This window comes from Leucoraja erinacea, chromosome 6 (genome assembly GCF_028641065.1).
Source record: "Leucoraja erinacea ecotype New England chromosome 6, Leri_hhj_1, whole genome shotgun sequence".
Classification (NCBI taxonomy): domain Eukaryota; kingdom Metazoa; phylum Chordata; class Chondrichthyes; order Rajiformes; family Rajidae; genus Leucoraja; species Leucoraja erinaceus.
In genome coordinates, this window is record NC_073382.1 from 25,291,813 (window position 1) to 25,308,359 (window position 16,547).

At 41.2% G+C, this 16,547-nt stretch overlaps 1 protein-coding gene across 21 annotated transcripts in view; it reads right to left on the minus strand.

Moving 5' to 3' along the window:
* Window positions 1-16,547, minus strand: part of mycbp2 (MYC binding protein 2) — a 217,821-nt gene that overhangs the window by 95,518 nt on the left and 105,756 nt on the right. For all 21 annotated transcript variants that reach the window (XM_055636757.1, XM_055636765.1, XM_055636751.1 and 18 more), the window contains 10 exons: window positions 16,003-16,137; window positions 12,121-12,204; window positions 11,896-11,992; window positions 11,219-11,411; window positions 10,301-10,575; window positions 8,996-9,217; window positions 6,838-7,029; window positions 2,024-2,230; window positions 1,793-1,924; window positions 1,444-1,622 (listed from right to left, as the gene is read on the minus strand). In XM_055636757.1, the coding sequence (XP_055492732.1) occupies window positions 1,444-1,622; window positions 1,793-1,924; window positions 2,024-2,230; window positions 6,838-7,029; window positions 8,996-9,217; window positions 10,301-10,575; window positions 11,219-11,411; window positions 11,896-11,992; window positions 12,121-12,204; window positions 16,003-16,137 (1,716 nt within the window). The remainder of the gene's footprint in view (window positions 1-1,443; window positions 1,623-1,792; window positions 1,925-2,023; window positions 2,231-6,837; window positions 7,030-8,995; window positions 9,218-10,300; window positions 10,576-11,218; window positions 11,412-11,895; window positions 11,993-12,120; window positions 12,205-16,002; window positions 16,138-16,547) is intronic.

Sequence of the window (16,547 nt, forward strand, 5' to 3'; positions counted from 1 at the left end):
TGCTGCCAACGATGCCGAGGTGCTGGGCGGTCCCCGCCAGGAAATGGCGCTCCACACCCACTGGTAGGCCGCGAGGACGGGGCAGCCCGGAGAAAAAGCTGCCTCACCGACTTATCAACAGAACAAGACCAAAACCAGTATTAAAACTCAGTCAGCTACAACCTTACCAGTGCTTGTACCCTTTTCAGCACCCTCTTTTTGGTTTCAACTAATTCTTGACCTAATACATTAACGTTGCAATTCTCACCTGTAAAGTCCACCGTGGCCTTACCCATGTTTTCTTTTGCAGCTTTCCTCAATCCACCTCCTACATTCCACTTAATACAGGATGACGATGCATTCACTGCCACCTGCCATTTCACTTTGAGTAGTTGCTTTGCTAACTCAGACATCGTTCACTTTGACATGTCTTAAGGCCCCACTATGCAAAAACCTCAGATTTCCTACAGAACCCTCAGACCCCAAAACTGCAATTATTAATATAAATAGGCAATCCCTGAAATACCCAATGACTTAGGCAGCAAGGGCAATTAAAAAAAAATCAATGGTAACCATAGGTTATAGATTTAGTTTCCGTTTTCATCCTTCCATTTACGATGCACCTTAGTGTATATCTAAATCAATAAAATCCCACATATCTACAGATTCAAACAGTTAAAATGAACAGGCAACAACATATTCTGTATGAATTTTGGATGATTTAATGACTTCCATTTATTTTTAAACTAGAGAATAGATGGTTCAGTTAGTCAACCAAATGGATTTTCAAAAGAAACAGAAATGATGAGCACAGGCAACCCCTGTGTTATGGGTGGAGTGAGAAATTTTTATTCCTAAAAATGTCCGCACCAGGATTTTCCTCAATACAAAACAGTAATAACTGTACATGTTAAGGAACACTAGTTGAAAAGGTTTAATTTTGCTTTTACTTATTTTTCTTTCTACATAAAATCAATGAATGTATTTTATTCTGCAACTCGAGTTTTTGGGAAACGATTTGTGAATTAATTGCAAATTTATTTTATTCGAGTGGCTGTAACATGGGCGTTAGCAGTATCTTTTGTTTTCTCTAAGGTTGCAGATTCAAATATGGCTTTCAAAGGAAAGATGGGTAAGTATCCAAATAAAAAAATTTGCAGAGGACAGGGAAGTGAAACTAGCTGGATTTTCTCTTGTACATGGACATGGTATGGACTCAATAAGCCTATCAGCCTTAACCTGTGCTTTGACAATTCTGTGATACATGTATCAAAACATGAAATAAAAGTAAGGTTAAAATACAACTGGACTAAAGCACCACAAAATGTTATATAAGCAATGCCGGTGGGTATTTATTATCAGAAAAATGTCTTGGCAAATTTGGTTCTTAATCACAAATCCGAATGATTTTGTCTGCTGGTTGGTAAATTTTAATTTGAAAAGAATGAAGATATTTGCTCATACCTGTAATAAAGTATCTGAGGGATTTGACCGCGAGTCTGGTTAGTTCCATTACTACTGAGGCTGCATGTACTAAAAGTGAACGTTACACCATCTGGGCATTGAACAGTGGTCATCCCTCCATCTCCATTTGCAGTCCGACTTCCATAGTTCCTTAGACGTACAGCATATTTCACATTTTCCTAGAAATAAAAAAAATGTTTTGCAGGTTCATTTATACACACAATACATATTTATTTAGAAGCTTAAAACTGCATTCTCATGGAGAATAAATTTGCAACAAAACTTGCAGATACACAAAATGTTCTCCGAATGCTTCAAGTCATATCTGCTCAAACATATGGTTACATACCTTTAAAGGCACAGCTTTATCCAATCTAATCTCTGCCGTGTCACTAGATGAGTCATCAGTGCTGTAGGTACCTTTTACTAGTTCTAAGGAAGTCCACCTGTGAGAATGCGCTGAATCACCAGTGTGCTCACTCTGTCAAAGAAAGAATAACAAAGAGATCATTGAATTCCACCTTATATTAATTTTCAAAAAACATAATTTTCTATTTGAATTCAAAAACAGTAAGCTTACATCATCGACTAACACTTCTAGTTCATATTCATGAATGCCGCCTCCTCCATAAACATGGTACCCGACCACAACGACACCAGGTTTGTCAACAGAGAAACAGATTGCGTCCGGTGACCCATTACCAGTATTCCAACTTCGCCCTTGGCTAGTTTTAATAAATCGGTTTGGTGTGGCTTTGACAGAGTGAAGGGAATTCAATCCATCAACCTGTGAAACAAATCAAACTTTTCATAGAAGCTGGTTTCCAACCAAACATTATCAAGAAAAATCAAAAAGCAAAACAGAAGCTTCACTTTTGCCATTTAGTCTTTAGTGCTCATGCTTGATATCACAAGAACTGTTGAATAAATGCATGCAAACAACAATGATACCATAGAAATAATTCACAATAATTTTATCCCCACCCCCCATAACGTTTGGATAGAAATTAAATTAAATTGAGAAAAAAATTGAGGAACTAAAGTGGCATATAATTTTCTTCTCGCTTTCTCTGACAGTTCTGTCTTTGGCTTACAAGTTAAAAGTGTAATCAATAGACAATAGACAATAGGTGCAGGAGTAGGCCATTCGGCCCTTCGAGCCAGCACCGCCATTCAATGTGATCATGGCTGATCATCCCCAAACAGGTCAAATAATTCAAACTATTGCTTTACTGAAAAAAATGCGAAATATTATTTTTTTTTCTCAATACAACTGAACCATTACACGTTATAATGAATGCAGTGTCTGATATCTGTCTGTAAACCAAGTACAAATAATTTGTTACAAATATACGTCCTCCATAATGTTTGGGACAAAGACCAATCATTTATTTATTTGCCTCTGTATTCCACAATTTGAGATTTGAAAAGAAAAAAAAAAAAAAATCACATGTGGTTAAAGTGCATTGTCAGATTTTAATAAACGTAATTTTTATGCATTTTGGTGTCACCATGTAGAAATTACAGCAGTATTTATACATAGTCCCCTTATTTCAGGGTGCCATAATGTTTGGGACACAGCAATGTCATACAAATGAAAATAGTCACGTTTAGTATTTTGTTGCATATCCTTTGCATGCAATGACTGCTTGAAGTCTGTGATTCATGGACATCACCAGTTGCTGGGTGTTGCTCTGGTGATGCTCTGCCATGCCTGTATTGCAGCCATCTTTAGCTCATGCTTGTTTTCGGGGCTAGTCCCCTTCAGTTTTCTCTTCAGCATTTAAAAGGCATGCTCAATTGGGTTCAGATCAGGTGATTGACTTAGCCACTCAAGAATTGACCATTTTTTAGCTTTGAAAAACTCCTTTGTTGCTTTAGAAGTAGGTTTGGGATCATTGTCTTGCTGTAGAATGAACTACCGGCCAAAGAGTTTTGAGGCATTTGTAGAAACTTGAACAGATAGGATGCGTCTATACACTTCAGAAATTATTATGCAACTCCCATCAGCAGTTGTATTATCAGTGCAGATAAGTGAGCCAGTACCTTCAGCAGCCATACATGCCCAGGCATAACACCCCCACCACTGTGTTTCACAGATGAGGTGGTATGCTTTGGATCTTGGGCAGCTCCTTCTCTCCTCCATACTTTGCTCTTGCCATCACTCTGAAATAAGTTAATCTTCGACTCATCTGTCCACAAGACCTTTTTCCAGAACTGTGGTTCCGATTCAGATTCAGATTCAATTTTAATTGTCATTGTCAGTGTACAGTACAGAGACAACGAAATGCATTTAGCATCTCCCTGGAAGAGCGACATAGCAAACGATTTGAATAAATAATAATAAGTGTCCGGGGGGGGGGGGGGTGGTGATTGGCAGTCACCGAGGTACGTTGTTGAGTAGAGTGACAGCCGCCGGAAAGAAGCTGTTCCTCGACCTGCTGGTTCAGCAACGGAGAGACCTGTAGCGCCTCCCGGATGGTAGGAGGGTAAACAGTCCATGGTTGGGGTGAGAGCAGTCCTTGGCGATGCTGAGCGCCCTCCGCAGACAGCGCTTGCTTTGGACAGACTCAATGGAGGGGAGCGAGGAACCGGTGATGCGTTGGGCAATTTTCACCACCCTCTGCAATGCCTTCCGGTCGGAGACAGAGCAGTTGCCATACCATACTGTGATGCAGTTGGTAAGGATGCTCTCGATGGTGCAGCGGTAGAAGTTCACCAGGATCTGAGGAGACAGATGGACCTTCTTCAGTCTCCTCAGGAAGAAGAGACGCTGATGAGCCTTCTTGATCAGAGTAGAGGTATTGTGGGTCCAAGAGAGGTCATCGGAGATGTTGACTCCCAGGAACCTGAAGCTAGAAACACGTTCCACCTCCGTCCCGTTAATGTGGATGGGGGTGTGCGTGCCGCCTCTGGTTGCCCTTTTAAGTAGTAGTAGGCCAACTTCCGTCATGACTGACCATGAGTGATGGATCCTAGTTTGCAGGCGATGTTGGTCGGATGCAAGCCTGGGCGATGTCATATGGAGGACAGGCTGTTGCCCATGCAGGCCGTCCCCCCTCTCCACGTCACTGATCGATTCAAAGGAACAGCAGGGCCATTACAGTTTGGCACCAGCACTGTCGCAGGAGCTGCCAGAGCGAGGTTGTAGACAACGACAAATTGCTTTAGGGGCCCCGACTCCGGATTTTCTTGAGGTTTACTCCAGGAGCCTTTTCCATGACTGGATATGGCCACGTTTTCCCTCTCCTAGATGGACTGCCTTCCCAGGCTGACGATCCCCATCTGCCCGAGACTCATGGGGGCGGGAGCGTCTACCTTCCCGTGCAGGTCTATAGCACCTGCCCACGGCCCTTTTAAGTACTTCTTGGCAAACTGTAACCTGGCCATCCTATTTTTGCGGCTAACCAGTGGTTTGCATCTTGCAGTGTAGCCTCTGTATCTCTGTTCATGAAGTCTTCTGCGGACAGTGGTCATTGACAAATCCACGCCTGACTCCAGAAGAGTGTTTCTGATCTGGCGGACAGGTGCATGGGGATTTTTCTTTATGATAGAGAGAATTCTTCTGTCATCAGCTGTGGAGGTCTTCCTTGGCCTACCAGTTCCTTTGCGATTAGTAGCTCACCAGTGCTCTTTCTTCTTAATGTGTTCCAAACAGTTGATAAGCCTAAGGTTTGGCTGATGTCTCTCACAGTTTTATTCTTGTTTCTCAGTATCATAACGGCTTTTTTGACTTTCATTGGCACAACCTTGGTCCTCATGTTGATAAACAGCAATAAAAGTTTCCAAAGGTGATGGAAAGACTGGAGCACAGACTAGGTGCTGAGAGCTCTCTTATACCTGAATGAAGGAGGCAATTAAACATGCCTGAGCAATTACAAACACCTGTGAAGCTATGCGTCCCAAACATTTTGGTACCCTGAAATAGGGGGACTATGTATAAACACAGCTGTAATTTCAACACTGTGAAACCAAAATTAGACCTTGGGCCGAGGTGCCTTTTCGTTTCATGTTGTGACCCACACCCAATATCTACATGTATTTATAACATATTGTGTAAAAAATATTATAGAAATTATATCTGAAACTTGTCAAGAACAAACCCTGCACGTATTTTTAAATATGGAAAAAACCTCCAAAATTCAGTCAATTTTCCGAGTAGTAATTGTCCAATCAAAGCACGTTTAACATTGTCAGATGCTAATTGACCAATCACACACTTTGTTTCAGGCTAGCTAGGCAGGGACCCAACTAGGATCATGGCAGGGAGTATTTTGTCTGATGCTCGTGTGACAGAAGATTCCGAGGAAGGAGAGTACATATGTTAACAATAGTGATTGGGCAAATATATATATGGAGCACATTGGGGAGGAAAAAACCCATCTGCCTGCCTAATGATCATTGGAAATATGGGGGAATCAGGGACACATGCCAATAAACTCACTTGAACACTCTCCTCTCCCCTCCTCTCATCCGCCTCTTCTGTAACAGCCCATACCTCTCCGCCTTGGATGTTATAGGGAGCCATCACACGTTATCCAGTTAATCCCCCCCCCCTATCAATATATAGCGGGTGGGTGGATCTGTCTACGTTGTATTCCTGTATTTCACTTCCTGTATTTCATTCTGACTTTGCAACTGAAAGGGGGAGCAGACGAATGTGTTTTAATTCTCTCCATCTCCAATGATCATTAGGCAGGCAGATGTTTTTTTTCGCCCCAATGTGCTCCATATATATCTGTGCAATCACTGTTGTGAAACACGTATTCACCTTCCTCGGAATCCTCCGTCACACGAGCATCAGACTAAATACTCTCCGCCATGATCCCAGTGGGCTCCCTGCCTAGCTAGCCTGAAACCAAGAGCATGATTGGTCAATTGGTATCAGACTCAATGTTAAACGTGCTTTGATTGGATAATTACTACTACGAAAATTGATAATATTTTGGAGGTTTTCTCCATATTTTAAAATATGTGCAGGTTTTGTTCTTGACGAGTTTCAGATATTATTTATATATACTTTTACACAATATGTTATAAATACAGATAGATATGGGATGTGGGTCACAACATGAAACAAAAAGGCACCTCGGCCCATGGTCTAAATGTATAAAAATACCCTTTAATAAAATCTGACAATGTGCACTTTAACCACATGTGATTTTTTTCTATTACAAATCTCACATTGTGGAGTCCAGAGGCAAATAAATAAACGATGGGCCTTTGTCCCAAACACTATGGAGGGCACTATAACAATGTTGAAAACTATCACAATGCCTTCCATTTAATACATTATTCACAGGCAATATACAAATCTTTGTGTACAGTATTTCATCTAAAATAGAGCAAATAGTAAAAAAGAATGACAGTCCACCCCAGATGTAGAATTCATACCTCTGATCCCAGTGCCGATGCGGTGAGTTCACTCACTATACTGGCAAGAAGACCACACGTATTAGACACCAGAAGAGGAGAAAATAGCTCTACTTCTCTTCTAAGACTTTTGCGAACTGGAAGGACGACAATGACCAACATTTTTTCCAGCACTTCTCGAAAACTTGTCATACTTGTAATATTTTCTTCAATCTAGGAAGAAATTGTATTCAAGAAAGGTTTCAGTACAATTTAACTTGTACACCAGGTGGCGCCGTCAGCAATGGCAGCCTCACCAACAGTCTATTTGTCTTCTCATTTTTTTTGTTATTTTTAGTGTGTTTTAAAAGTATGTGTTAATGTTCTATGGTTTGTTTTATGTGGGGGATGGGGAGTGGGAGGGGGAGGTGGGAAACTTATTTCAATCTCTTACCTTGCCGGAGATGAGATTGTTTTCTGGATCGTACTCCGGTCGTTCTGCGGGCTAACATCATGGAGCAAGCAGCCTTGCTCAAGACTGACTGAGCCCCACCGCGGGGCCATATACTTACTATCCCTTACCACCCCTTGCCTGGGATCGACGCTCCAACATCGAGGAGCTCGCAGTCTTGGGTAGAGGCTGATGTCTGGAAGCTCCAAAGTCGCAGCAGGTTCGACTAGCCCCGACCCGGGGTCTGATCGACCGGCGCGGGGGAAGCGGAGATCCCCCCCCGGTGCGGGAGATTGATCGTCGGCTGCGGTAGCAAAGATCACCCCGACAACGGAAGGCTCGAGGCCCCCGACCCCGTGAGAACAAAGAAGGGAAGAAGATTGAACTATTTTTGCTTTCCATCGCAGTGAGGAATGTGGGGGAGTTGCTGTGGTGGATGTTCATGTTAGAAATTTATTTGGGCGCCTTGTTGTTCTTTAATGGTATGACTATGGCAAATCAAATTCCTCGTATGTTGCAAAACATACTTGGCTAATAAAGTACTATTATGATTATGATGATTACTATTTAATGATGCTCTTTTTTTAAACATAATACTTTCAAAGCCTCAGTATCACTTGTTATCCTCCCAATATTTTAAGCTTTACCTCCAGACTTATTAAAAAAAACTCAACTTGCACATTTCTTCTGAAAATCTTTGGGGATTTCTGTAAATTTGATTCCCATCTCAAAATCGATTGTGGTTTATATGTCCTTTAGTGTTCTGATTTAACATGACCATAAGGCCATAAATCAAGCATTATAATTCTGCTTTACTCATTCAAATGGAGAAAAAACATTAGTTATAAAAATGAAAATTATTGAAACACTCAGCAGAACCCTCCTCAAATTGGCTTTGACTTTATACATCAACTGTGTTTCTGTTCCCACAGATGTAGCCTAACATGCTAAGTAGTTCCAGTATTTTGTATTTTTATTTTTACATTTCCAGCATCTACATTTAAAAAATATATAATCAGTTACTTTTGCAATATTTAAACTATCAAAATGTAGAAATATAGAAAATAGGTGCAGGAGTAAGCCATCTGCCCCTTTGAGCCATTCAATATGATCATGGTTGATCATCGAAAATCAGTACCCCGTTCCTGCTTTCTCCCCATATTCCTTGATTCTGTTCGCCCTAAGAGCTATATCTAACTCTCTCTTGAAAACATCCAGTGAATTGGCCTGCACTGCCTTCTAGAAACATAGAAAATAGGTGCAGGAGTAGGCCATTCGGCCCTTCGAGCCAGCACCGCTATTCATTGCGATCATGGCTGATCGTCCCCAATCAATAACCCATGCCTGCCTTCTACCCATATCCCTCGATTCCACTAGCCCCAAGAGCTCTATCTAACTCTCTCTCTTAAATCCATCCAGTGATTTGGCCTCCCCTGCCCTCTGTGGCAGGGAATTCTACAAATTCACAACTCTCTTGGTTAAAACGTTTTTTCTGACCTCAGTCTTAAATGGCCTCTGGTTTATTCTGTGACGGAGAATGCCACAGATTCACAACTGTCTGGCTGAAAAAGTTCTTCCTCATCTCAGTCCTAAATGACCTTGCCCTTATTCTTAAATGACAATCTTCACTGCTGAATCTTATTGGCTGAGGTTGATTATGCATTAAAGAGTCCTGCTGAACTCGGCATGCTGTAGATTGTCAACCAAACTAGAAGCACTTAAATATATGACAATATTTGCTGCTCTTACCTGGCTGAGTTTCTCCATATGAGACACTAATAGACCAAATCTGTGAATCATGCTAGATTCATTTTCTGTGCTTGACTGTTTCACCAGGGATCGAAGCAGCACTTCTCCGTCATAAGCTATGGGGAGGATTGTGGTCAATTTGACAGAAGAGTGGCAAAGTGCAGACATGACTGCTGCAAGCAACCGGCTACTTGATGTCTTGAAGTTTGCTTCCTGTATATCCTATTGAAAGAATTACACGTTATTGATCACACACACACGCTTTGTTTAAAAAAAAGATTCATTGCTTACTAGTAGTTTAACAGTACAACGCAACTACTAATGTTAAAACATTTGCCCCGCATAAGCACATACTGGTTTAACTTTCAAAAAATGAGCCCAGGAGTTTTTTCCCTCATTTTGTCTAAATAACAAATAGGAAAATTAATACGAAACCTGTATTTCAAATATTTCAAATGTATTAGTGAAGATTATTAAAGTAAAGCCCAACCAGGAACAGCATTAATTCCGCGAGCATTTGGATTTTGCTAACATTAGTAAAATGCAAATGATTGAGAGATTTATGCTGTTTCTGGTTGACATTATGTTAAATACATAATCACACAAGAATCGGGATGCCAAAAGAGGTGGGAACATTTTAATACCAGGTCAATTTCAAAGGACATGTTAAAGGTGAGAGTAGAGAAGATATGAGAGGGGCAGGAAGACCAGAAGCAGCAGTTGGCAATGACATCAGTTGTCATTGATGCCGCAACATTTCTTTTAAATCTAATTGAACAAATTTATAGGAGAGCTGAGTTTTGCACCTAGAAGGTAGTGGTAATAGGGAACGAGTTCTCAAAGGAAATGGTAGAGGCCGATTCATATAAAAGACATTTGGCTGAGTACTAGGGGAAGAAAATGGTAGAGAGATGCAGGCCAAAGGTTGGGATTGAGTAGATAGGCATCAGGGTCAGCATGGACATGTTCGGCTGAAGAGGCTGTTTGGGCACCATGACTCGTGGACAAAACTAGAAAGGCCAGTATTTATCGTCACTCCCAATTGACATCTAGTTGTGAAATTCATTTAGCAGATATACACAGATAAAACGAGCACTATAGTTCAACACTCTGTTACATGAAACTTAAATTAAGTTTTTGACATAACAAAATCAAAGATAAATCTTGTGGCGCGTCGGTCCACAGAACATTCCCGTGCCGAGGGGTTTGACCCTTGGGAGCCGCCACAATCTGATATTTTACCATATTCAGAGACAGAACTAAACTTGAAACATTCTAAATATTAAAAGATAAGTAACAACTTACCTGATCTAGGCAATTAAGCAGGTCACAAAGACAAGCCCACTGCAATCCAGGGGTGGGATAAAAAGAATGAAAGCAAGCTGTAAATGTGTTGTGGCATTCTTGAAGAACTGCTTCCAATAATGTCTTGGGTTGTGAGTGGTAGCCATGAGGATCATTGTCAAGCTTCAACATACAATGGTCAACTCCTTCTGATAAAATCTTTCTCAGAAGAGACCGAGTCTTTCCCACACATTCTGCCAGTTTGCTGGTTTCCTCTACCACAGCTTTAGCACCAGCTGCAACAGAAAATAAAACCAAGACATCTGAGTGCACTACAATGATTCAGAACTATCCTGATATATCTCAGTGAATTGGCATATAAATATATAAACATTTACCATGAATAGTTAGCAGTCTGTAATATTGATAATTGGGCCTTTCATTATTATTTAGTTAAACACATCAATTTGTTGCATATAAACACAATCCCTGACTGACAGAATGACAGAAATTCTTTAAATCAAAAGTTAATCAAACTAAAGACACTGTAGTGAGTGGTGCATAAAATAGAATAGAAATCACATTAAAAAAAAATTACTTAAGAATTTCGGCAGCACAGCGGCGCAGAGGAGGACTTGCTGCCTGAAAGTGCCAGACTGGATGCCTTACAGCGCCAGAGACCCGGGTTCAATCCTGACTATGGGTGGTGTCTATACGGAGTTTGTACGTTTCCTCCCACACTCCAAAGACACAGGTTTGTAGGTTAATCGGCTTAAGTAAAATTGTAAATTGTCCCTAGTGTGTGGGATAGTGCTACTGTACGGGGTGATCGCTGGTTGGTGCAGACTGGTTGGGGCAAAGGGCCTGTTTCCACAGTGTATCTCTAAAGTCTAAAGCAACACATGATGGAGTCATTATTTTCTGAAATTCCGACCATACCTGATATAGGATATATTTCGCAGATGTAGACACGCAGCAGACGTAGGCAGCAAGTACCAACAAATTTTAGACGTTCCAAATCCAGTAAAGTGGCTGTGTATTGAAAACCTTTTAACCCCTGAAGCTCCTCCACTCCCAACACCAGTGTTGTCCAGCTCCACTGAAGAATGCTCAGCAATGAATCAAAACATTCCTAAATTTAAATTTGACAGATTCAATAAATGTACAGTACATGTATTTTACTTGTGCACCTTTGTAGGACAATGTTATAATTTTTAACAATGAATCATGCACCAAGATTGTTTTCAGCAGAATACTCATATCACAAATTATAAACTAGCAACTGAAACAAAGGATTTTCCATCCACCAACAAAGAAGAGAAAAAAAAAAAATTATAAGAAGATATTGCTTTTGAAGGGAGAATTGAACAGCATTCAAAATAGCATAATCAATATTAAAGATATAGTGGCAATCTTATTTCTCAAACTGAAGTTATAAAAAATGTTTATTCTAACAATTGCAGTAAAGCAGTTCAGAACTACTGGTATCAATTCAATAATGGAATATGAATTTGAACTCTGCCAGAAGACTAAGGAATTCCTTATGGATTTGCATCTTGATTCCAATACATTATTGGTCAAGAGAAAATAATTTATATTCTAATTTGTTCACTCACCACAGAGACAGTCCTTGCAAAAGATCTTCTCAATATATGCACTGGTTCACTTGGTTGTTGCTTTCCTTTTCCAGAATTGCCATCGCTTGATGGTAACCTGCAACCCAGATAATCAAATTTAATACATTTCTAGAAAATGAATCAGCATATTTATGAATGTAATAAAAATACAAGTGCAATGTCAAAATCAATAGGATACTTGCAATTTGAAAAAAAAAAATTCACCTGTATAATAACTGTGGTATTTGACCTGCATTCACATCTGTCCCATTATTCGACTTCTTTGAGCTTTTGAACTGGAAAACCACCCTGAAACAGTAACATATATATTCTTAAATCAATTTTTCAACTTCTCTGCCATTTTTAAAATCAATATTTTTGAAACCTGAAATAGACAATAGGCAATAGGTGCAGGAGTAGGCTATTCGGCCCTTTGAGCCAACACCACCATTCATTGTGATCATGGCTGATATCCCCTGACTCCGCTATCTTTAAGAGCCCTATCAAACTCTCTCTTGAAAGTATCCAGAGAACCGGCCTCCAGGCAGAGAATTCCAGACTCACAACTCTCTTTGTGAAAAAGAGTTTCCTCATCTCCGTTCTAAATGGCTTGCCCCTTATTCTTAAACTGTTGTCCCTGGTTCTGGATTCCGCCAACATCGGGGACATGTTTCCAGCCTCTAGCGTGTCCAAACCCTTAATAATCTTGTTTCAATAAGATACCCTCTCATCCTTCTAAATGTCAGAGAATACAAGCCCAGCCGCTCCTTTCTTGAAGTTGTCCCACTGGTGTGGGACGTATCACTGATGGGGATGAGTCAGAGTATAGAAGAGAGATGAGTCAAAGTATAGAAGAGAGATTGGTCCATATGGTGCCAGCGCAATAACCTGCCCCTCAACACCAGCAAAACCAAGGAACTGATTGTGGACTTTGGAAGGAGTAGGAGGGGGACCCACAGCCCCGTTTATATCAATGGGTCGATGGTTGAAAGGGTCAAGAGCTTCAAATTCCTGGGCGTGCACATCTCTGAAGATCTTTCCTGGTCCGAGAACACTAATGCAATTATCAAGAAAGCTCATCAGCGCCTCTACTTCCTGAGAAGATTACGGAGAGTCAGTTTGTCAAGGAGGACTCTCTCTAACTTCTACAGGTGCACAGTAGAGAGCATGCTGACCGGTTGCATCGTGGCTTGGTTCGGAAACTGGAGTGCCCTGGAGAGGAAAAGACTACAAAAAGTAGTAAACACTGCCCAGTCCATCATCGGCTATGACCTTCCTTCCATCGAGGGGATTTATCGCAGTCGCTGCCTCAAAAAGGCTGGCAGTATCATCAAAGACCCACACCATCCTGGCCACACACTCATCTTCCTGCTACAGGAGCGTGAAGACTGCAACAACCAGGTTCAGGAATAGCTACTTCCCCATAGCCATCAGGCTATTAAACCTGGCTCAGACAAAACTCTGATTATTAATAACCCATTATCAGTTATTTCCACTTTATCAATTCATTTATTCATGTGTGTATATATTTATATTATGGTATATGGCCACACTGATCTGTTTTGTAGTAAATGCCTACTATGTTCTGTGTGCTGAAGCAAAGCAAGAATTTAATTGTCCTATCAGGGACACATGACAATAAACTCACTTGAACTTGAACTTCTCTCAGCATATGACAGTCCCACCATCCCAGGAATTAACCTTGTAAACCTACGCTGCATTCCCTCAATAGCAAGAATGGGGGTAGGGTGTTGACATGGATAGAAAGTTGGTTGGCAGACCCGAAGCAGAGAGTAGAAGTGAACGGGTCCTTTACAGAATGGCAGGTAGTGGCGAGTGGAGTGCCGCAAGGCTCGGTTTTGGGGCCGCAACTGTTTACCATATATATTAATGATTTGGAAGAGGGAATTAGGAGCAACACTAGCAAGTTTGCGGATGACATAAAGCTGGGTGGCAGTGTGAACTGTGAAGAGGATGTTAGGAGGTTGCAGGGTGACCTGGACAGGGTGAGTGAGTGGGCAGATGCGTGGCAGATGCAGTATAAGATAGATAAATGTAAGGTTATCCACTTTAGCGGCAAAAACAAGGGGGCAGATTATTATCTCAATGGGGTTAGGTTAGGTAAGGGGGAGGTATAGCGAGACCTGGGTGTCCTTGTACACTGGTCACTGAAAGTTGGCGTGCAGGTACAGCAGGCAGTGAAGAAAGCTAATGGAATGTTGGCCTTCATAACAAGAGGATTTCAGTATAGGAGCAAAGAGGTTCTTCTGCAGTTGCATAGGGCTCTGGTGAGACCACATCTGGAGTATTGTGTACAGTTTTGGTCTCCTAATTTGAGGAAGGACATCCTTGTGATTGAGGCAGTGCAGCGTAGGTTCATGAGATTGATCCCTGGGATGGCGTGAATGTCATACGAGGACAGATTGAAAAGGCTAGGCTTGTATTCACTGGAGTTTAGAAATGATTGAGTGGGCATCTTATAGAAACATATAAAATTATAAAAGAATTGGACAAGCTAGATGCAGGAAAAATGTTCCTAATGTTGGGCGAGTCCAGAACCAGGGGCCACAGTCTTAGAATAAAGGGGTGGTCATTTAAGACTGAGGTGAGAAAAAAAAAAACTTTTTCACCCAGAGAGTTGTGAATTTATGGAATTCCCTGCCACAGAGGGCAGGAGGCCAAATCACTGGATGGATAGATAGAGCTCTAGGGGCTAGTGGAGTCAATGGATATGGGGAGAAGGCAGGCACGGGTTATTGATAGGGGACAATCAGTCATGATCACAATGAATGGCTGTGCTGGCTCGAAGGGCCGAATGGCCTCCTCCTGCACCTATTTTCTATGTTTCTAAGCACGATTTCCCTTTCGTAAATCCATGCTGACTCCGACCGATCCTGTTACTGCTGTCCACATGTGCCACTATTTCATCTTTTATGATTGACTCCAGCATCTTCCCCACCACCAATGTCAGGCTAACTGGTCTATAATTCCATTTTTCTTTCTCCCACCTTTCTTAAAAAGTGGGATACCATTAGCTACCCTCCAATCCACAGGTACTGATCCTGAATCTATAGAACATTCGAAAATGATCACCAATGCGTCCACGATTTCTAGAGCCACTTAAGTACCATGTGATGCAGACCATCAGGCCCTGGGGATTTATCAGCCTCGAGTCTCATCAGTTTACCTAACACCATTTCCTGCCTATTGTTGAATTCCTTCAGTTCCTCAGTCACCCCAGATCCTCTGGTCACTAGTACATCAGGAAGATTGTTTGTCCTCCTTAGTGAATACTTAGTTAATACTTAGTGAAGACGGATCCAAAACACCAGTTCAACTCATCTGCCATTTCCTTGGTCTTTGGTCTTAACTATTTTTTTCCTCTTCACATACCTAAAGAAGATTTTATTATCCTCCTTTATATTCTTGGCTAGCTTACCTTCGGACATCATTTTTTCTCCCCGTATTTTAATTATCTTCTGTTGCTCTTTAAACATTACCCAACCCTCTTGCTTTCCACTCATCTTTGCTACGTTGTATTTCTCTTTTATTTGTTATTGTCCCTGACTTCCCCTTGTCAGCCACAGTCACCCCTTACTCCCCTTGGAATCTTTCTTCCTCTTTTGGAATGAAGTGATCCTGCACCTTCTGTATTACTCCTTCACCAATATGGCCCACATTTAGCTGGAACTAAACAGGGTACAAGTCCCTTCCATGAAAACATGTTTTGGCCAAATCCAGCTCAGACTGTATTGTAGATGCTGGAATTCTGAAGTAAAACCAAAAATGCAAGAAATACTCATAAGGTCGTAATACTCATAAGGTATCACTCGTGGACACAGAGAGCTAACATTTCAGGTCAAAAAAGTTTTCTTCTCTCGCCACAAGCACTATCTCAGCTTTTAGATATCACTAGCAATTTAGTTAGTTTCAGGTAATCTCAAGTGCTGTTATTGGCTCACAGCACAAACTTCGTAAAGCAGCAAGATTAATGTAATGAAAATATTTGCACTGTCATTGGCTTGTACCATTAATATGCAGAATAAACAAACTGCATTGACATGTTTCATTTGAAACATAAGATCTCACGAGACAAATATTTCCTACCCATCGTCCGTGGTGATTGAGGCTTGTCCATGGGAGCCACAATCACTGCTGGGTCCCGACACTCGAGCCCAAGCCACATAACACCAGCCAGCCTGCAAAAGTACAGGCTCATCAAACATCATTGCATATTTCTCCCTGTAAAACACAGACATGTAAAATGAATATGGCATGAACTAAATCCTTTCATCCATGACAATGTAAAGAGAAGTGCTGATGGGCATAGCTTTCATGCTCAACACATTTAGATGGGAAGGACGAGTGGACTGTGACAGTTACAATTCAGTCCCCCATTTTCAAATCATATATTCTTTTTTACTTTTGCAACAAAAGTGCAAAAGAGATTCACCAGGATGTTACTGAGCTTGCAGACTTAAGTTACAGGGAGAAGTTGGATAGGCTAGGATATTTTTCCTTTGGTGCATAGGACCTGGCTCTTATTGAGGTGTACAAGATCATGAGAGGCATGGATAATGTGAATGCTCACAGTCTTTTTCGCACGATGAAGAATTCCAAAACTGGAAGCTTACAGTGAGGAAGGTGAGATT